Below are 21,845 nucleotides of genomic sequence, written 5' to 3' on the forward strand. Positions count from 1 at the left end.
GGGAAATAAAGTGACTGGAAAGATTTCCATAGGCTGGTTAATATCATGGGTGTTATCTGCATGTAGTGAAAGAAAATTCTTCTTCCCTCTTTGCTCACGTCTTCAGAGGTGTCTTTACTTAGGCAGTTAAGGATATTCTCCCTGATAAATGCACTGATTTTAAGAAGGATTAACAAATCAAACTAATAATTCACACCGGTAATCTGATCCCTTTTCTAATACTGACCATTAACACAAACAAGTGTTAATCACCAGCCAATCAGAATGGATTTTGATCAGACGAATGGTGGAAGAAAGACGGAGGAGCGGCTGTCCGCCTGAGGTAAATCCACTAAACCTGAATCTGAGTTGATCATGCCCATTAATTATTAACTTGCAGATAATTAGATGCAGAGCCTGCGCTCATTTCTGAAAAGAATTAACTTGATCGTCTCTGTTTTTTCCAGCGCCCAAATCCACAAACACACTGTGGTTTCCCAACTAGCTAACTAGTTTTCCTGGATTCTTGGATGGTAAGTTTCTTTTCTTGGATTTAGGAACAACAAATATCTATTTCTGTGATGGGAAACTCTGTGATGTATTTTTGTTCCTGACCTACAGTTTCGAACTTTGTGCTCTCAAACTATATTTAGACTCAATCTCTGTACATAAATGACAGTGTTATATCTGGAGCCCTGCTTAATAGGTTCTCCTTTATTAAAGCACACCATGACTTGGAGCTTATTCATCGTTGGCTCTGTCTCATATAAAGCTAACAGATGACTTCCTGTTTTTGCAGACACTACTGGGGCTTTGCTGATGGACAGAGAGGCGGACAGCAGAGTTGTTTGTGGCCATTTTAAAGACCAACCACCTGCAGAGCGGCCTCCATTTTGCTTTTAGTGCTTGACCTACAGAAACACCACTAAAATGTTAAAAACATTTTGGAGTTTATGCCACTATCAGTAGCTATTGAGAAGTGATTTACCCAAGGAGAAATTACTATTTAATTTTTTATATTTTTAATAAGAAGATATATATAAATAGAAAAAATATAATTTTAAAAGATGATATATATTTACTGCTGCTTACATGTTTATTTTTAATACATTTAACTAATTTTTTAATATCCTAATTTGGGGGTGGATCTAAATCTAGTTCACAGGGCAGAAAATGTTGAATAAAATGAATTTGTTTTAAGAAATCTTTTGACAACAGATCTCTCTTCTGACATGCCAGAGAATGTACACAGACGTAAACTGATGGCTATGCAGTTTAATAAAGAAGAAACTTGTATATTGAGTGATATGTTTCTTTGTATTGCTTTCTGATGAAATGCATGCATCAAACCAAATTCAGCCTTCAATTTAATTTTGTCCTCTCACAAGACAGTAAAACATGATCTATAACATCTTAGGCTCAGAAAACAGACCAGCTTACTTGTTAATGGCTCAGATGTAGATATATAACTTTGCCACATTTTTCTCTCAAACTTCACCCCGCAGTGCTTTAGATTTAAACAGCTGTGCTGTCAGCTGCTCGCCGTTGATTTTGGAGGCTGCTGTGCAGCAGCAGCAGCAGCGAGCGTGAGGGGATGTTGAGCAGAGCAGCAGTGGCTCTGTTGTTTTTAATGGAGGGGCTGGTCCTGTGGAGATATTCACAAATGGGACTTACCAAACAATAGGCCCAGTGTGGAGACTCACACTTTGCCCCTCTGGCTGCCAGAGGTCTCTAAACGAGGCTCTTTAAATAGAAAAGTACTTTTTTAGTAGTGGACAAGGCTGAGGTACTTTAATGGCATTTCCTGTCCTCCAAATACTAGCAAACATCAGAATTTACTTTTTGGACTCTCCAGCGACACAATTTGTTCTGGTGAAAAAGTGACAAAGGAAAAAAAAATGATAATGAGCCACTTTAGGAGCCAACTGGGATATTCTGGGGGAAAAGACTAAAAGATGATGATATGCACACGCTACAATAATTTCCCTGAAGCCATCTGGAAACGTTTTACACCTTTTTAGATTGGGCTGGAATGTGTGGGGCTCTGCTCATTTTTCATTTCTAAGTGTTTCAGTCTGCCAATGAATCCACTGCCACCTTGCAAAAAAAAAAAAAAAAAAAGCACAAAAGTTCCTGCGTTTTTAAAATTTATTGTTGTCGTAAATCGTGAATTGTCAAGAAGCATCAGCTCCTCTGAGATTTCCCCCAGATGTGCTGATTCGCTAGAGTGCCTCTTCCTCTCCATGGTGCCATGTTTATCAGAGTGATGCTGAAAAAAGCAACACTCAGAAACTTGTCACAAAGTTCACTGAGTAGAAAATTAGGAGATTCGATACTCTGGTTGGGCTTTGCAGACATTTGGTGGTTGTTTACCATTGTGGAGAAGTTGCTTCACATATCTGCTTTTATTCATCCACCTTTAATGGACGAAATAGGAGACAGAAGTAAATCATGGGAAACTCAATCTGGGAAATTCCTCTCTGCGCCAAATTAAACACCACAATCATTAGCGAAAAACGTTTCATTTAACAACCTGCTGACATGTGTGTGAAATAAGGATAACAAAACCTAAACTAACGAAACTCTTATCCTAATCTAACATCATCTGGAAAGCTTTTAGACACTCCCAGTCTATCAGGAGTCTGTTCAATGTATCTTAAAGGCTCCTTCGTTAGAGCTAAAAAGCTCTGCATTTACCAAGGTTTCCATCCCTCCATCCATCTTCTAAAAGCTAATCAGAGATGCTTTGACCTCCTTCTCACCTGCCAGCTGAGATCTCTCCAGTGTGTCTCTGTCCTGGAATCTCCTTCAGGTTGAACACCTCACCTGGGAGGCTTCCAGGACAAATCTTAGACAGATGCCCAAACTATCTGGCTCCTTTCAATACCACGCTTGATTTTTCGGCCATGACCCACAGCTTGTGGGCAGAATAGACTGATTAATTGATAAATTTGTATGCTTTTGTAGTTTCTCTCTTGATCACTTGCGTGGCCGTGGCTGTTGGGGCAGATTGGACAATCGCTAATCTTAACGTCTGCGTTTCGCCCCTCAAACTGTCGCTATGTTCAAAAACCTCCTTGATTGCTTTGGTCGGTGATAGTTTGTTTTGAAGATGCCGACTTGTCTGCAAACACTTGCTGATTAACCACCAAGCAGAAGTGAAACCTGGAAATGGAGAAGATTTACCTTCAAGTAAAGGTTTCGTCTCACAAGATGTTTTAAAAGGCGCAACTTTTACTTTGAAGGTGAGAATCGGCTCTGTTTCTGGTTTGCATCACACTTTTCACTGCTTCTTTACCACTCAGCGAGCAGCTGACAAGTGTTTGCAGTCACTGTCTTCAAAACAAACTACTGGCAGCCATAGCTATCTGCTAGCGACCAAAGCAATCGCAAGGTGGTTTTTGGTACAGCAACCAATTACACCAGTAATTGACTGCCAGAAATCACCAGCAACAAATTACAGCTGGTTGGTATTTAATCATTTTTCCCCAGTGACAGGTGGTTGCCAGGACAATTTGAATTTCTTAAGTGAATGAATTTTCATTATTTTTTTTAAGGAAAGCCACTTATTAAATTTTACAGTGTACAAAGATGACCAGTGCAGCACAAAGCCTTCATTTGGTTTGGTCATTAAATCTGTCTTTTGGATAGCAATCATGTCGCTTTTCTGTCCCTTTAGATAGTCTTTCCTAAAGTGCTCTACTCTCATAATTGAGGGTGTTATTCAAATAAAAGAAACTCGTCTTTAAAGCTGGCCTGACTGGCTTTATAAAATGCAACACAGTAAATGGACTTGTTTATGGCACTTTTCTACTCTGAGAGCAAAAAGCAACAATGTGGTTGGAAAGATGTATCTTAAACCAATGCATGATCTTTCCTTGAGTATATATGAAAAGAAGGCTTTCTGGTTATGTGTAGAACAAACTTGAGTCATGTTAGGCACCATAAAAGAAGACTGGCTGGAGTCAAGAATTTAGGTGAACCAAGGGGGAAAGACAACAGACTTCAACAACAGGCCATCTGTTGCTTATTAATCCAGGAGTAATTTAATAATAGGCTTGACTGTTTCAACTCCCTCCTATCTGACGTAAACGAAGAGTCGCTGTCTCACCTCCAGCTGGTTCAGAAAGCAGCAGATCAGCTTCTTACTGGTTCTAACATTTGAAATGACATCATCTCAATCATTGCTTCTCTCCAGGGTCTCCGCTTCGTTTTAGAACTGATTTTATGATTTTACTGATCACTTTTAGAGCACGTATGGGTCTGGCCTCAAGCTGCAGAGCATGTGATGACCTGCCTATGAACTAGTTCGCAGCCCTTAGATCCTGAGTTGGCTTAAATCTAAAGGTGCCCGTGTTTTTGCTATCAGGGCCCCTCGGCTTTGGAACAACCTGGCTGTGGAGATAAGGCTAGCAAATTCACTGGCTTCCTTTAAATCCCTTCTTAAAACTAATTTTTATAGACCTGCTTGTATGTGATGACTTTACATCTGATTATATGGTTATCAGCTTGCAGCTGTTTTGTCTAATTTTAGTTCAGCAAAGAAACTTGTTTCACTGTTTTAAAATTAAATCATACAGTCCTGTGCGTCTGATTTTTTAATTGTATGTTTCTCATGTGACTTTTATGTTTGGCTTTCTGTTTAAATCGACTCTTTTAGTAATCTGTTTGCCTCTCTGCCTTTGTATACTAGTAGTAGAAGTATATCAAAATATTGTATCAATATTGTTATTAATAGATCAATACATAATTTATAGTGCTTTGACAAATCAGAGACAGAACAACAGACAAGTAATTTTAGGAATTATTTCTCTATTTAAGCTTTAATTTATAGTCTATTAATAACTGAAGCTCAAAAGCTAACATTTCTGCACCAGGACAGAGTCTTTTTCTACATGCATAGAGATGTTTATGGCAATCTGAGAGAGGAATTCTTTTGAATATTAATTGGAATTTCATGTAGTCAAACAGACTGGACACGCTTTTTTAAAAATAACCTGAAAACATAGATTTGAGCCATTTTAAGATGACACAAACTCATTGCCTTTACTGTACACAGATTGATTGTGCTTCCAGGGGCGCTCGCCTATTCTCAGCCGGGAAAAACCCTGCAGGATTTCAGTATTTGGATCAAGTCATTTGCAAGAAATAAGCAGTGTCAGTTAAGTAGGCTGCAGCTCTTATTTGTGTCAAATACATCTTTAATCAGTGTTTAAATAAATAAAAGAATTGGATCAAGCTCTGTTTTAGCAGATAGCCAAGACTAAAGGACACGAGGGCAGAAGAAATCACCACATATATTGCATACATAAAATACCTTTCTGGATGATGTTCAGTGATTTTATCTTCTTCACTGAACAAGCGCTTAACCCTGTTTTTCAGTTGCTTTAGCTTTATCACAGCAATTCAGTATCCAAAACTGGCAATTCAAAGAGACAGGCTGATTTGCCACACTCCTATTATGAACCACAAAAGGCAGGACACTAAAGCTTGGTCGGTATTATTTAGTGGCTAATGCACTTTAAATGATTATTACTGGGAAGCCTGGCCAGACCATGCCATTATTTTAACTTTACCCAGGTGAGCAACAATTTAAGATGATTGGTAATCACCACAAATGCTGTTTCCACTTCATAATGTCACACTGAGCTCTGTGGTATACATCGTGGCTTACTGTGTCAGGCTTTTACTGTTGCCAGAAGTCATGATTTCAGTGTACTCTATGATAACCCCCTTCAGTGAACTGCAACGTTACGATGCTCGGTTAAACATTGCCATTAACTCAGTTGAAAAAGGCATAAATTAATTAAAACATTTTTCACGCTGAGCCAAAACAACTGTAAAATACTGTAAATTGCATTTAGTCTAAAGCTCTTAACCCTAGCTTGTTTAACTGGTCTGAAGAGTAACATTAGGAGACCATAACTTTTATAGTTCTTTTAAAAAACATAGTTGGAAACAGTTGTAGTACTAAAGTACAGTTATGGCTTGAAATTCAGGGAGTAAAAAAATAAAAGAGTAGTAGTGAAGTGGATTCTACCAACAAATATAATGGTTAGTTTATGCCATAAATTAACAGTATTGGTACCTAAAGAAATTATTATTCTTTTTTTTCTGTAATGGTTAATCCACCAGTATGTACGAGCTGTTTAATCGAAATATTTTTAATTCTGAAATATAATTATTGTTTTTATCAATGATTTTAAACTTTACTGGTTCACAAAAAAAATCAGAAATAAATTAGTAAAGCACATTATTAACTTTTGATTAAGATGCCAAATCACAAGTATTTACTTGCATTCCTGAACAGAAAACGTAGTTTTAGTGGTTTAATGTTATGCTTGTTTATTTTCTGACTTGTTGGAGAAGTCAAGTGTGCCGGATCAAATTTGGGTATAAAAATTCAACAAATTCTGTTCAGCAAATTAAGTATTTTTTTGTTTTAAGCAACCTTTTGACAGATTTCTAAAGGTGGTCCAAGAAATTTGCAAAGCACTGTACCATTACTTGAAGTAGAGGATATAGTGGACATTGATTGATGATTAACCTTCAAGTGACTGCTGTGTATATATATATGTACTGTTGTGACACTCTCAACACTATCAGTCGAACAGGGCAAGATAATCTGCTAGCTATAAAACTAATTGCAAGGACTGCAACCGACCTTCAGCAACCACTTGGCAACTGGTTGGGGAATATAAATTTTTGCCTAGTGACTGTTGGTCATCAGGAAGTACAGACAGGTTTCTAGGCCTTAATTGTAAAAATATTTCTCACCATGAATTTGTTATTTCCCTACCAAACTTTTCATAGTTTGCCATCAGTGTGGCAAGGATAACCGCAAGTTATCTGGGATCTTTTCTGAACCTGGAAATATTTTTTATGTAGTTTTGCAGTGAACAATGGTTAACACACCTAGAGCAGCAAAAGGTTTTGTGGCTGACGCCTCGAGGCAGATACTTAATGACCAAAGTAACTATGAAAATAGCTCAACAAACTCAGACATATTGGGTTAACTCCTTTTTACTTAAACATAATTTAAACTGTTTAAGGAATGACAGACACAAATAAATTATTTTATTTTTTATTTGTTATCAACTGAAGCATTCCTGTTTTAAATGCAATGCGGTGATTTTAGTTGCTAAAATAACCTGGTTAAGCTTGAGGGTTGTAAGAAAGAGAGGGAAAGGGGACTTTCCAAAATTTAAAGTAACATAAATGTTGCCATGATTAATGAAAGGTGCAGTAGGAAGGTGGCTGTAACAAGGAAATATAATAAAAGTTCAACAAGGTTACTAGGAAATGCAAATGTGAGAAATACATAAGACAAAAAGTTGACAACTTGACCAAATGACAAAAAAAGAGGAACGGTGCAAACCCTGCATTCATGTACTCTTTTGTTCTATTGTACTCTTATTATCAAACATAAGCAAAACATTTCTATGCAATACATGAATTTTCACCATTATTCTAAAATTTCTTATGATTATGCAAATATGTACATTTATCTCTCATGTTGTTGAGAGAACAACTCAGCAACCCAAGGTTTCCTCTTGCTTTAACTCTGGTTTGTGTGAATTTTCCCACTCGAAAATTTGTTTTACCTAATGAATGCACTACAAGAACAAACACAGTTGAGGGAAATAAAATGCGAAAGTAAGCTAAATCAGACAAAAACAATGGTGGGAAAAGAACAAAGACAGGAAGTTAAGAAAAAAGTAAGCTAGACAAGGGAATAACTTTCAAAATAGAACAGGAAGTAACTGAAAGGCCCATGAGACAGAAGGCACCGTAAAAAGTGACCCAAAGGAAAACTAAGGACAATGTGCACTGTGACAATCCTTTTAAAGAAATCATTTTATGAACTTATATTTACACTAACTTCATGCTCAGTTGATTTCACTAAATAGCAGTTTGGGTGTTTACTGTCAAATGTTCCATGTTTCTGTATTTTGCCTGGAAGAAAGAGCCCTTTGTTCAGGAGAGTCAAGATACTCCCCCTAAAATAGTGCCTCACTGCCAAGCGTCAATAAGTAGAGCATATGAGCCAGTAAAGTTAAAATCTAATAAAAATAAACACAGGCCTAAATGCATCACCAAATGTACATAACTTCACGTAAATGCTGTATGTGAGGCATTCTGTAATCACATCTGAGACCGCTATCTCAGGAAATACCAACAGGAAAGACAGAGATCAAAGGTAACAAATGGAGTTAATTTGCATTTTGTTTTAAGGTGACTTGCTAGATTAAATCCAGCTTGCTTAATAACTTATAATTCTCCTGCAGACCACCTTGGCTCCGAAGGACTTTTAATCATTGCTTTAGTTCCAGCTGGTGTAGCTTTGTGGTGAAAACATCACCTCATGGCCTTTGCATCAACCCCAAACCGGTCTAGTTCTCCTGTTGTTTGTGCTGCCGTGACCTTGTCGATTTCACCACCTGCTTTTTTACTTTCTGCAGGAAACTGAAGCTGGAGAAGGAACTGGCGGGAATGCTGTGGAGGATTCGGTGGGAGGACCTTCAGTTCGAGAGCCCAAATAAATACCACAAGCGTGCTGGCAGTCGGCTCACCCTCTCACAGGTAGATCACCAGATTTATGTGCAGAAAATGATGCAAAATGTTGAAATGACACCCACGCGATCTCATATGAGAGCTAGCAGCCATTAAACTTTACAATCTTCATAATTCTGAGCTTTTTATCACTTTATATCAGGCTGCAATCTGTGAGGCCTAGAAAATTGTTTTCTGTGCCACGGTCCCTATTCTGTTCTCACGGTTTCTGTGTATTTTGGAGTTTTATTCTAATTAACTCTTGTTTTTTTTATTAGTTTTTCATATATTTTCTTAGTCTTTACAGTCTTGGGTTCCTGGTTCCAGTTTGTGTTAGTTTATTTGTTCCCTCAGTGCTTCCTGTCTCATTCTCCTGTGTCTTTTCCACTAAGTTTATTTATTTGCCTAGTTAGTCTTGCTTACTCTCTGTTTTAGTCTGGCCATTAAATGTCTGCTGAGTTTTGTGCCTGGTTTTACTTCCTCCTGCTGTCTTATTGTTTTGATTGAAATCAGCAGTGTCTTGTTACTCATCTGTTTCTACTCTTCTTAATTACCCTCATGTATATAAATAGTCCTCTCCTGCTTCTTAGTCTTGATCATAGCAAGCATTTACCCACCTTTGTATTCTCTCTGCTACTTTGTCAAGAAGCTTTGTAGGAATATGTTTATTGAAGCCAATATGAAAGAACCAAAAACTACAGTTCCTCAAATGGCCACTTGAGGGCAGCTCCAAAAGAGAGCCAATCCTTATAGACGCTCATCTTAGAATATCCAACTTTACAGCAGAAATAATCATGTTTACAGCTTTGAGTTTGGTCTATTCAGCCAATTTTCCCCTTTATGACTAGAGTAAAAGAATTTTACCTTTTTCTATCTTAATCTTGCAAAGTTAAATAAAAATTAAAGTTAGGGTTGTGGCAGCAAACTAAACTGGAAATGTTGACCATGTTGGAAACTTTTGCAGGTTTTTATCAAGTTTTTCTAACAAATAGCATAGGTTACTGTGTTTTTAATTGTACTAACAGAAGTTTTGAGTGTAATGATGCTCTTTTATTTGATATGTTATCACTAAGTAACATCCCTAGACTGTTGATGGGTCTTGGTAATGAAGATTGCTAATGTGGCTAATAACTTAGCACTCCACCATACCATCCAAATGTGGTCACTTCAGTCATCAAACCACCAATCACAGTAGATTCGGCAAGCTTTTTATATACAGTCTTTTATTTTATCCCATCACAGTTTCCTCTTAGCATCCACCAGGACAGTGGCTTTCAGTGTTTTTTTGTTTTTTTTACCAAAAACTTATCAAGGGGTCAGCCAAAATTTTGAACACTGATGTATTCATTCTGCAAAAAAATGCTTCTTTTGACTGTAATGTCGGATGGGGGTACTTTTGATAGCCCATTTGCAACATCTGTAACTAGCACCCCAATATACCCTTCCACTTACACCTTCTGTCTATCCTGCTATCAAACAGCTTCACACAGTTAAAAAAAACAGTCTTAATGTCTGTGGTTTAGATCCAACACTCGAGTCAATTAGGTCAATAAGTATTTCTCAGTTAGCATCTCCTGACTGATGAGCTGTCAGAGTGAGGCCTGCTGACATCCCCAGTCCAGCTGAACCCATGAGAAAAGTGGTGTTATTGACAGTTTTTGTTTCTTCTTTTGGTTACTTTTTTTAGGTGCTATGTTCTTTGCACTTGCATTAACATGATGCCAGATATTTTGATGCGTCACACTTTCATAATTCAACATCGTCCCTCAAACAGTTTTAGGGAACCCTAACAGTTACAGTTTTTTATGCAGTCGTATGCTGCAATAATAATATTTGCTTACCATAAAAACCCCAAAGCATGCCTGGACTTATCTTGTCACACCATTTATCAACCTCTGCACTTGTCTATGATTTGAGTTTGGTTAATGTGAAAATGGGTGAGACTTGTAGTTTTGAAAATCTGCCTATTTAGCACGTGGCTAAAACAAAACCCAACCCTGCCCCTCGTTAATTGTAACCTGGTGGATGTTAATGGGTAAACAAGTTGCTCATCTGGCAGGTTATTTTTGCATGCTTGGTTGGTATTTTTCATTCATACAGGCCTGATTATCAGTCTGGACATGTCACTGTGGTAAAATTGGACCCTCCAGGATTCAAAATGCTAATCGGACATGTTTGAAGTTCAGAGCTTCCCTCCTGTTTACACACTGTGTGCTGCGTATTAAAAAGCAGTTTGTGGGTTTTGTTAGAAAAAGCAAAAGCTGCTGCCCCAAGAGAGTCCAAATCCTTTGTGAGTTTACACATTCCTGAAAGCTTTCCTGGTGGTTTATTGAAGGTAGCTGGGTTTGCAGTGGCATATTAAATGATTGTTAAAATAAGCCCTCGCCTGGTCCCCACTCCTATATACATAATACCTCATTACGTTCTTAGTATCGGGTTCTGTTGTCTGAGGGTTAATGCATCTCCTTTGGGTTGTGTTTCATCCCACACGTGCAAGTGTTCATGAAAAGCACATGTACACACCTTTTTCATTACTGCTTTTTTGTCCGTTTCCTGGGATGTGTGTGTGTGTGTGTGTGTGTGAGTGGAAAACACAGAAATTTTCCAAATTAGAGTATTTTCCAGTGTGCCGTGTGTTGCCAATATTTGCATTCTATACAAATGTGTAGTTGACTGTGCTGGCTGTATGCATGCAGAGCGCCCACTTGATTTTTATTCACTCTGTGTGCTCTGCAGACATTTGCCCAAGGACTCGAGCTGGAATCTGAAAGCACTTTATTTTCTCAAATATAAGTGAAAGGCGGTTTCATGTTACGCAGAGAAGTGGGGCATGTTTTTGGGTAGTTGAACCATTTTAGAAATCTACATTGCAGTGAAGTAGAAGCACAGTCTTAAAGTGAACATGATTTAATCCTCTTTGCTTTAATCTACGCACACTAACTGACATTTTTTTCTTCTCACTATCCCTTTCCACCTTCTCAGAGAGGCTCCAGCTACGGCTCCTTGATAACTGCCCATGGAAAATATCAGCTATTTGCAAAAACGGGCTATTTTAAGGTAAGGCTTAGTGAGTTCTGACATTTTCAACTCCTGCGCACTCCTTTCCCGCCCACACATGTGCACACTCGCAGAGAAAAACTGAAGAGAGGAGAGAGAAAGCGAGAGTGTGGGCGAATTTAGGTAGTTGGTTTTAATGTGAGCTGCAGAATGCGTCAATTTTCTTTCTCTCTCTCTCTCTGCCTTTTTGTGTGTGTGTGTGTCTTTGTTTCTACACTCCCGCCTGCAGTCTGGACATCAACTTGTTGCTGCTGTTAATTTGTCCGTTTCAGATTGAAGAGGTGTGAGGAAATGTGACAAAAAGAGGCTGCTGAATAACGAGATGGCGGGCTGTGCTCTTTTTTGGGTGAATGATGCAGGGTTTTTATATAAATGCTGATGTCAGGATACAGATCGAACATCTTGTTTATAATCAGGGTTATTGATATGCCTCTTGAAAGTCAGTACAGATCAAAGGTGATAAAATCTGACACCAGAAACAGCCAATAATTGCTGGACAAAGAGAACCTTTCTATTCAGCATTTTTCAGCTCTTAACTGTGCATTTCATTTGAATAAAAGTTAAAACTCCCACACAAACTGCCGGCCTTGCTTCGTAGTTGCTACAGCAGCATTTTTCTCCAGTCTGTCACATCTGTGGCTCTGAGGAATTCACTCCGTTTCCTTCATGTGCTGGTCATCACATTGGAAACAACAGACGCAAGTCTTCCTCTGCAGCACAGCTGCAATCGACCCCACACGTACCTGTAGGCTACACTGCTGTTCTCTCTCTCTGTGCTTAATACTGATTCCCTTTAATTTCATGTGTTTTGTTTGTGCAGAGATTCAGATTTTTTTTTCTTCATATGATGAAAGCTTGTGTGTAAATCTGGCTTCACCGCTCATCTTGTGTTGCACACAGGGGAACCTGGTGGCCATCAAGCACGTCAACAAGAAGAGGATAGAGCTGACAAGACAAGTTTTAATGGAGCTCAAGCATGTAAGTGTCCCAAAACGTATTCCTTTGCAGGAGATGTTTTATTATTGTGTGTCAAAGGGAATTACAGAAAGTGCAGCATGTGACTCTCAATTGTTATTTTTATATAAAAAAAAAAGAGACAAAAATGGAGAAGCCATCTGTGTGTCCGTTCTCTAATTATTGAGCACAGACAGCAAAGGCAATAATTAATAAACTGCAAAGAGAAAGGGGGATGCTTTCATGGGTTTCTAATTCCTTAATGAATAAAGTTTAAAATCCTATTAATCACTCATAAGTAAGCATGGCAGTAACTGGATTGGCTTGGGGCAACACTTCTGACCTACTAAGCCTGTGTTGTACAAGTGCGACAGGATTGTTACTGTTCACAATCTGTATCGCTGCAGCTCTGTTTTCTTTCTAAAAAGGTGACTTTTAATTGACTCGCACAATTTTATATTTCCTGGCCTGGTTCTTTTTTTTCCATCTCATTTTATTTGTTTTCTGTGTTCAGTGAATATAAAATATGAAAAAAAAAAAAATCTAAAAATATGTTATATTATTATTAGTACAACCCATCTGACTCAGTTTTACATGTAAGTAACATCAGAATCTAGAGGGATGTTTCATTTGCCTTCTTTTATGTGGAAGGATCAATATTCTTTGGCACTCAATCTAGTGAATGCCATTCTTCATAAAAGGCTTATAAATGAGCGCGCTTTATCACTCCGAGGAAGAAACTGAGAATCATTGCTGTACTTTTAAGGTTTTTGCTTTCATAACTTTCTGAAAATAAAATAAAATACTTTAATACATTCAAAGATTCAAATTTTCTAACTTGGTATTTATAAGTAAAACAGTAAATGATAAGATGGGCGTGTTGCTGCCAGAGAGTGGACCCGGATGCAGGATTTGGCAGATGGAATTAAACTCACAATCACAGCTGGCAAAGAAAACAAAAATAAAAACAATAACAAAGCAGGACGTGGACAAACTGACTGCAGACAACAGACTGATGGAAGCTCACACACCATGAGGGATATGCAGACAATGTACACACAGGAGGAGATAAGGGCAGACTGGACAGACTGGGTCTAACTATTGAGACATTGGAGGCAAAACTGAACATAATGCACATGAGACGAGGGACTAAAGTAAATACAAAAAACAGGACGTAACAATCACTGAAAACTGGACTAAGACACACAAATTCAACATAGACAAAAAGGTCAACAAACATGGAGACGTGATTGAATAAAATGGAATTGAATTGAACTAATTGAACTATTGAACTAATTGAGTTCGGTGTAATGAGCCACCTTCTGAGTAAGTTCAGATTTTTCTCTGACGTTGTGATGTATAAAATTCAGGTGCAAATTAAAAGAAATGAAATTTACTTCCTTTTGATTTCTTCATCGCTGTCTTTTAGCTTTCTTGGTTCAAGCTGAACTAAACAGCAAGGGAGTGAGCGAGCTTAGAGTTGCTAAGTAAAGGAAAGGAATGCACTGGATTGGGTATTGATGGGGTAGGCCTGACCTAAAGCACATCCCACTTTATCCTTCTGTTTCACTCTAACATCAACTGTAAATTATAAAAATGAACTTTATTATATTCATATATATTCATATTGACCCCAAAAGCTCATAAGGAAGGTGTTTACGAAGGTCATAGATCAAATGAAAGGTAGGGTCTTTTCCTATTGACTTCTGTACAACTGGACTTCTTTTGAAACCAGAGAAGTCGCCCCCTGCTGGCTGACCACTAGACGAAATGCATTGCCTTCACTTTTCAGACTCTACCTCGATCTTTTATACACGGTCTGCGGGTGAAACAGATTCTCGTCACTCTTGAGTTTTTCTTCTTTCTTTAAAAGGGGAAAACAAAATTGTATTTTGAGGTAAAATGCATCTCTGAGTGCTTCCAGTGGCATCTGTTTGAAGAGAGCTTTACACTGAGTGAGACCTTGGAGGACAGAAAAAAAAACCCTTCATCTCAGCTAGTTGTATTCAACAGGTAATTTATTTGCTCACCAAAATGAAGCAACTGTTTAGATGAAAGACCTTCATAAACTCCACCTGCTTTATGAAAGGAGTTTTTTTTTTAAAGTGGAACGATTTCAGCATATTAGTTTGGGGTATTTTTCTCTGGCTCTGTAGCTTATCTCGTGAAAGATAGGTTTGTGTTAGTGTTTACAAAGACCCACTGCAGGATGTTACGGCAAAGAGTTCAGATCCTTTAAACATGTATTTGAGTGCAGCTGCTGATGGAAAAGGTCTCCTCGGCTGGGTGATGTTTACGAGTGAGCGATAAGGAAGCTGGGTGAAGGGGGGAAAACAGAAAATCTTGCAATTTATGTGGTTTGGTGATGGAAACACTGTGTGGCAAAGGGAAACCCGTAACTCGGAAATTGCACCGGTGGTAATGAAAAGTTGTGGAGAAAACTTGTGGCCATTTTTTCTCTTTTCTCCAGCTCGGATTCTTTTGGTGCTTTTTGGCCTTTTTTCTGTTGCTGTCCTTCAGAGGAGAGGAGAGTTCAGGCTTCCTGGACGCCTCTGTGGCCTCGGTCAGTCGGCAGGCACACGGGGGAGTGAGGCTTCTGTCTGAGCTGGCAGCTTCTCAGACGCCCCGGGGGCCTGATCGACTGTCAAACCTCAGCTCGTGAAAAAGCCGACCAGATGGGGGGAAGAGACAGGCCTGCCAGTGGAAACTTAACCACTTGTCTTCCAGCGCTCTCTCCTCCCCCCTCGCTTGTGTGCAGCGGGGGAAATTATATAGGCCAAAGGGTAGCCTAACATCCCCCGAGCCGTGAAACACGAGCAACTAACACCCTGGTTTTGATGTGAGAGCTTCTGTCACTCACCGAGGATGAATTTTCGAAGTTTTGGACCGGCTGCAGAAAGATACGCTGTCTTTGTTAGCACTCGTAGCCGTTTGTGTTTCTAGAAAAGAAAATTACTATTTTCTTCTTCCTTTTTTATTTCCACTTCGCACATTCTCATAAAATGAAACGTTCCCGCTTAATCGCCACCAAAGGTTTCTGTTTTCATTCCTTTTTTCGAACATACAGAGTGATTCATGCTTTGGAAGACGCTTTGTGTCGTTAAAACCAGTGAGTGATTATTTTCCATGTAAAGCAGTTTTACACATTCAGCCTGTTCCAGTGTGATATTCCTGCTCGTACGTCCTCTCAACACCTCAACCTTATGTTAGTTTTTTCATCGCCCTGAGCACACTGGCTCATTCATAACCTCCAAGGGCAATTTATGCACACGCACATGTTTCACCTGGGTGCCCCGAGCAGGAATGCGTCTCAACACGTAGGAAAAGACACGGTGCCAGCTAGCCCACTGCAAATAGATTATTTTGATGAACTGCTGGCAGCGTTATTCTCAAAACTTTGTACATAAACGAGCCGTCAGTCCTCCCTCCTTCGTCCTCTGTTTCCATGGGGTTCGGGAATGTGATGTTTGGAAAGAGCTGCACTCACAGTTGCTGTGTGTTTGTGTGTGGTTATTTTCAGATGAGAGACGTTCAGTTCAACCATCTGACTCGCTTCATCGGGGCCTGCATCGACCCTCCTAACGTCTGCATCGTAACGGAGTACTGTCCCCGAGGGAGCCTGCAGGTAACCAATGATTTATCAACCCCTCTAAAGCTGAAGAGGGTCATCACAGGCTATTTTAACCTTCAAATTTTAAATACAACCTCAAATGAAGAACGTATGGCATATTACACTTTTATTATTTATTTCACAAAAACTAAGCCAAACTGAAGACAAGTGTATATAAAAAAGTAATCAGTAGACTTTACGATTCATTAGCTTGTGGAACCACCTCTACCACCAGTAACTTGAAGTAATCTGCACTTCATTGAGATTTGCAGGCATTTGTTTATGCAAAGCTCTCTTACAATACCTTTTTGGCCTGTTTCAATCAGGTTGAGGTCTGGACTTTAATTGGGCCATTGTAAGACCTATATTTTTTTCACTTTTTCAGCCATTCTGTTGTAGATTTGCTGCTGTGCTTGGGGTCATTGCCCTGTTCTATGACCCAGTTTACTTTACTATTCAGAGTTCATGGCTGCAAGACAAGCCCAAATCATCACCGCTTATCTGTCCAAAGGTCATTGTTCAAGAAGTCTTGGAGTTTGTTCGGATGCAGCTTTGCAAGCCTAAACTGTGCCATGTTCTCTTTAGAGCAAAGGGGCTTTCTCCTGGAAACCCTTCCAAACAACTCATGCTTATTTAGTCTTTTTCTAACTGTACTGTCATGAACGTTAACATTTAACATACTGAGGCCTCTAGATTTCACTCCTTGCAGTTTCTCTGAGCACTGCACAGTCTGTCCTTGGGTTGAATTTGCTGGGACGTCCATTCCCGGGAAGACTGGCAGCTGTCTTGAATATTTTCCACTTGTGAATAATCTTTCTCACTGTAGTATGATGGACTTCAAATTGTTTGGAAATCACCTTATAAGCCTTCGTAGAATGATGGGCAGCAGCAACTGCTTCTCTAAAGCTGCTGATGCTGTCTTTCCTCTTGGTGTGTTAGCACACACCTGAATGCTCCAGACCAGTAAGCTGCCAAAACATCTGCTTTTTTACAGATGCTGATGATCAGTTTATCACATACATTTGATTAAAAGCACCTGGCTGCATCTTATCCTCTTAATTCCTATGAAAGCAGTTTAGTTCTGTATTGTTGTTCATTTAAGGTTTTCTTACGTCCTAGTACGCAAATCCCTAGAATCAAAAGACAGTGTACTTTATTTGTGTACTCGATTTGCATAATTAACATCAAATGTAGCTATACAAATAATTTTCATAATGTATATTTCAGCCTTCATGTCAGCATTTTAAATTTTTCTGCACTAAACATTTGGCACGTCTGTGTCTGCTTCTTTTCAAGGTTACTATAGTTAACTAAAACTAAATCTAGATTTGAAAAAAAAAATATTTTACTTTACTAAACTAAAAATAGTCTTTTTTTTAAAAAAAACAAGTGAAATTTTGTGAACTTTGAAAGCTAATGTAAATAAAATATCATCATTAATATGATGAATAAAGTATCATCATTTTTTTGTATTTGTTTGTTTGGTAAAAAATGTTATTACAACTTAATTGATGAGACATTGTTATTGTGAATTTGGATGTCTACAACACTGTGAGTCAACTGTTTTCAAAACGCTTTTTACTGTAATACCTGTACTGATTTTTCGTAAATCTTGCCTCTGACATATCCCACCCATACTAGAATAATTCAAAAACACTAAACCTAATACTAAAACTAATAAAAACTAAACTGAAACGTGAAACTCACTCTTGAAACTAATTGAAACTAAACTGAATTAAAAACAAAAAGTCAAAATGTAATTACAAGCTAATTACAAAACTGTAATAACTCTGCTTTTTGTGATAATAATAGCCCTAACTCACAGCCTACACTTGAAAAGATGTGTCATTTGTGTTTTTACAGCTTTAGTAAAATGGTCAGAAGGTGAAATGGACAAACAACAGCTGAGACAGCAAATATCTGGTGTGTCTGTGCAGAGGTCCATTGCACACACCGTTTGAATCAGGTTGTGTGTTGCCAGATTGCACTGACAGATAGACAGAAGCTGTATTTAGTGTGTGGCTCGTGTGTCTAGACTGCAGTTTATAGACAATCTGCATTTGCAGACGCAAACCCAGCGGGCCCTCATGTGTTACACAGAGCTTTCCACCACTATCACGAAGACACCAAAGAAGGAAATGTCTTCTGGAATAGTGGTGTTCATCCCTCCAGTAGAGTTCAAGCAACCTGGATAATCATGTGCCAAGGAGCACTGAAAGCTGTCCTGTCAGCTGATGTTTTACAGACTAAACAATTCATCCCATACAATTTAACAAGCAATGATAAAAATAACTGAACAGACGGTTGGGACCTTTCAAAGCCTAAAAGTGTTTTCTAAAAGTTGAACGCCACGAAGATGAAAACCTTCTGAGATTTTTTATTTTTGTTTTTTTCACATGACAACAGACAGACAGACAATGAGGACTCAAACAACAAATCTAACAAAAGCCAGCTGATGGATTTTTCCGTGAAGTACTGTTAGATTAAGCTGTATTCTTGGCAGTGTTTGTGTCTGTTGAGCTCTGCAAGACCAACTTAAATCACCTTATTTAGTCTGCAGCAAGATTACAATACTTACCAAGCTAACCATTAAAAGTCCACACATTCTTTTGTCCTTGTCCCAGGTTCAATATTTGCGATTTGTCTTTTTTGTTCCAATAAGAAATACATGATGCTTTAAACAAACTTGATCTTGGCCCGAGATGCTGGCACGCCAGAAGCTTCCTTAAAACGGACGGCTGGGAAATGACGAAAAACGGAGCCATGGACTTTTATCAGTCACACTTTAAAGAAAGTCTTCTGCGTAAAAGGCAGATATGTGTGACTGATGTGATGCTGCTGGATGTTGAAACAGAGGCCGGGAAGGACAAACTGTCAGCTCTGGAATTGTTTCTGCATTTAGTCTTTAAATAAACTTTAAGACCATCTTGGCTGCTGATTATGGATGACCAGATTTCAGTAAATATCAGTAAAAAACAAAGAAAAAAGAAATTAGTGTTCCATGAAGTCATAGCAATAATAACTAAATGTGATAAATAATGAAAAGCTACTTTCGGCTGCTACTTTGTCACAAGGCGCTGACACAGAGTAGCTCCACATGTTTTGAATTTTGGCAGCGTTTCACACCGGATGCCCTTCCTGATCCAACCCCAGAGGGATTTGAGTCTTTGTCTGGAATCGAACCAGTTCAGTTGAATTCAGTTTTATTAATATAACGCCAAATCCCAGTTAACTCAAGGCACTTTATGTTGTAAGGTAAAGACCCTGCAGTGATACAGAGAAAGCATAGAAAACCCCAACAATCAGACAACTCCCTATGATTAAGTTTTTTGGTGACAGTGGGAAGGAAAAACTCCCTTTTAAGAGGAAGAAACCTCCAACAGAACCAGGCTTGGGGAGGGGTGGCCATCTGGTGCAACCGGTTGGGGGTGAGACAAAGAAACCAAGACCTTTGGCTTACCATGTGATTGTGTGAACCACTGTACTATGGAACCATTACATATAATAAATACATAAAAAATATAGCAATAAATAAATGTGACAAATAAGTAGACAATATGTAGAAAATTAGGGTAATTAATACAGATAAATACAAAACAGTAAAAAAATAATGAATAAAATAAGATGATTAAAGTAGATAAATAATTAAAAATAAAAAATAATTCACAGATAGATGGGTTTGGGTAAAATGCAAATGAAAAGTAGATAAATAAATTCATCTCTCATAAATGAGAATAGGGATGAATACTTTTTTAAAAAAAATTCACAGTTTACACTCTTAAAGTAAAGCTAAAGGGTGACACGTAAATGTTGATGTGTCTTTTTATTCAAAAAAGAAAAAAAAACATGAAATAAACATGCCCTGTACAGTTAAAAATAAACATGAGAAATTCAAAATGAAAATAAAATGGATTAATCAAAAAGCAAACACGGCAATGAATGAATAAAAATATCCATTTTTTATTTTATAAATATATAATTATTTTTGAATTGTACTTTTGGTGCATTCAGGGTCTGTTTTATTGGAACTTTTATTGACTTTATGCTTTAAAGATGAAGCGTAAAGTTGTAAAAGCAACTGCAGGGTCCCAGGAACACTTTACACAGATTAAGGGTTAATCAGGACTATATATATACACTGGGGCGTGATTAGGGATAAGACACAGATGCATGTAATCACAGGTGAAAACAATCAGACAACTAACCAACCAGAACACACCTACTAAGGCAGGAAAACTCACACTTAACATGATACAGAGACACGGGAATACTATACGGTGAATTAAAACAGAAGCTAAAAGCTCAGCAATATCATAAAAGTCACTAAAACAATAATAAAATCAAAACCAGGTTTAAAAAGCTCAAAAAAACCTAAAAGTCTAGAACCATAACTCAAACTTGGACTAGCTTTGGTTTACCTGTAATCTAATTTAGGCACAGATTAATTAATAACAACAACGACAAATGACTCTTAACTCATACCAAACACATGAGTGTTTCCAGACATACTTTAGCAGCAATGATAGAAAAAGAAAAAGTCTTTCTGGAGCATTTTGTACTTTTGTGTGAAAATTATAGATTTGCATGTTTGATTGGTAGGTTCTCACCTCAAGACAGACAGAAGATTATATATAAGGCATTTCTTATGTCTGTAAAGGTCTTTGAGTTGTTCTTGCTTTTTATTCTTTCTTTATTTAAGGACATTTTAGAGAATGAGAGCATCAACCTGGACTGGATGTTCCGCTACTCTCTGATCAATGACATCGTGAAGGTACGTCGCTGTCAGACCGGGTGAACAGGCATTGATTTAAAAAGTCACACATGTTTTTGAAAGATTGTCCCTTTTTCTTAGTGTTGAAAAAAGAGGCTTTGTGCACTTTGGAGATGCACACAGAAAATGTCTGGGTTACCATGGTTTCTCATGGGCAGTTTTTCAGAGTCTAGACGGAGAGAGGGAGAGAGAAATGTGCACAAAAATGTATTTTTGGCACAGTGCAGTGCACGAAACTGGAGTAAATGTTTCCATCCTATAATGTAAAGCAGGAGAGAAACTCTGCAGAAGTTTTCCTTCCAGCTTAATCAAAACTAATCATGGACATGATTTAGAGGACTCCTTTTTAATCTGTCCCAACAAAGAGGCTTTTTGTCAGGGCGATACCGAACGACATGCACGACGAAGCCCTTCGGCTAAATTGCTCCACGCAGATAGCATCGTTTTGCAGGAGAAGAGGCGCTGGTGAAGCTCTGAGGCATGATTGACTCACCGTTTCCACAAAATATTCAACGCGAGTACTTCAGTACCCACCGTGCCTTTCTGTTTAACAGTAATTTTACAGAAATAACCCCCACGAAAGCGCCTGTCCTTGAAAAATGTTCTCTTCAGCATACGTTTGTCTGTCAGATCATATTATTTCCACATGTCTGAACATAAGATTTACTGTAAACACGGGGAAAGTAGCAGAAACAGACAGAAAACACCCGGTAATGCTTGTCCTTGCACTTCTCTGCACCAGGGTATGAACTATCTGCACAACAGCTACTTTGGCTGCCATGGAAATCTGAAGTCATCTAATTGCGTGGTGGACAGTCGATTCGTTTTGAAAATAACAGATTTCGGCTTGGTCAGCTTCCGCACGTCCAGTGAAAATGACGATTCGCACTCACTCTATGCAAGTAAGTTAATGCAGCAATG

General features: G+C 38.4%; 1 protein-coding gene across 1 annotated transcript in view; it reads left to right on the forward strand.

Annotated features, from left to right (window-relative positions):
• The window catches only part of npr2 (natriuretic peptide receptor 2), an 87,067-nt gene that overhangs the window by 31,614 nt on the left and 33,608 nt on the right, over positions 1-21,845 (forward strand). The window contains exons 8-13 of the mRNA XM_005470440.4: positions 8,442-8,562; positions 11,515-11,589; positions 12,490-12,567; positions 16,064-16,168; positions 20,853-20,924; positions 21,667-21,826. Coding sequence (XP_005470497.1) covers positions 8,442-8,562; positions 11,515-11,589; positions 12,490-12,567; positions 16,064-16,168; positions 20,853-20,924; positions 21,667-21,826 — 611 coding nt within the window. The remainder of the gene's footprint in view (positions 1-8,441; positions 8,563-11,514; positions 11,590-12,489; positions 12,568-16,063; positions 16,169-20,852; positions 20,925-21,666; positions 21,827-21,845) is intronic.

The sequence above is a fragment of the Oreochromis niloticus genome, linkage group LG7, assembly GCF_001858045.2.
Source record: "Oreochromis niloticus isolate F11D_XX linkage group LG7, O_niloticus_UMD_NMBU, whole genome shotgun sequence".
Taxonomy (NCBI): domain Eukaryota; kingdom Metazoa; phylum Chordata; class Actinopteri; order Cichliformes; family Cichlidae; genus Oreochromis; species Oreochromis niloticus.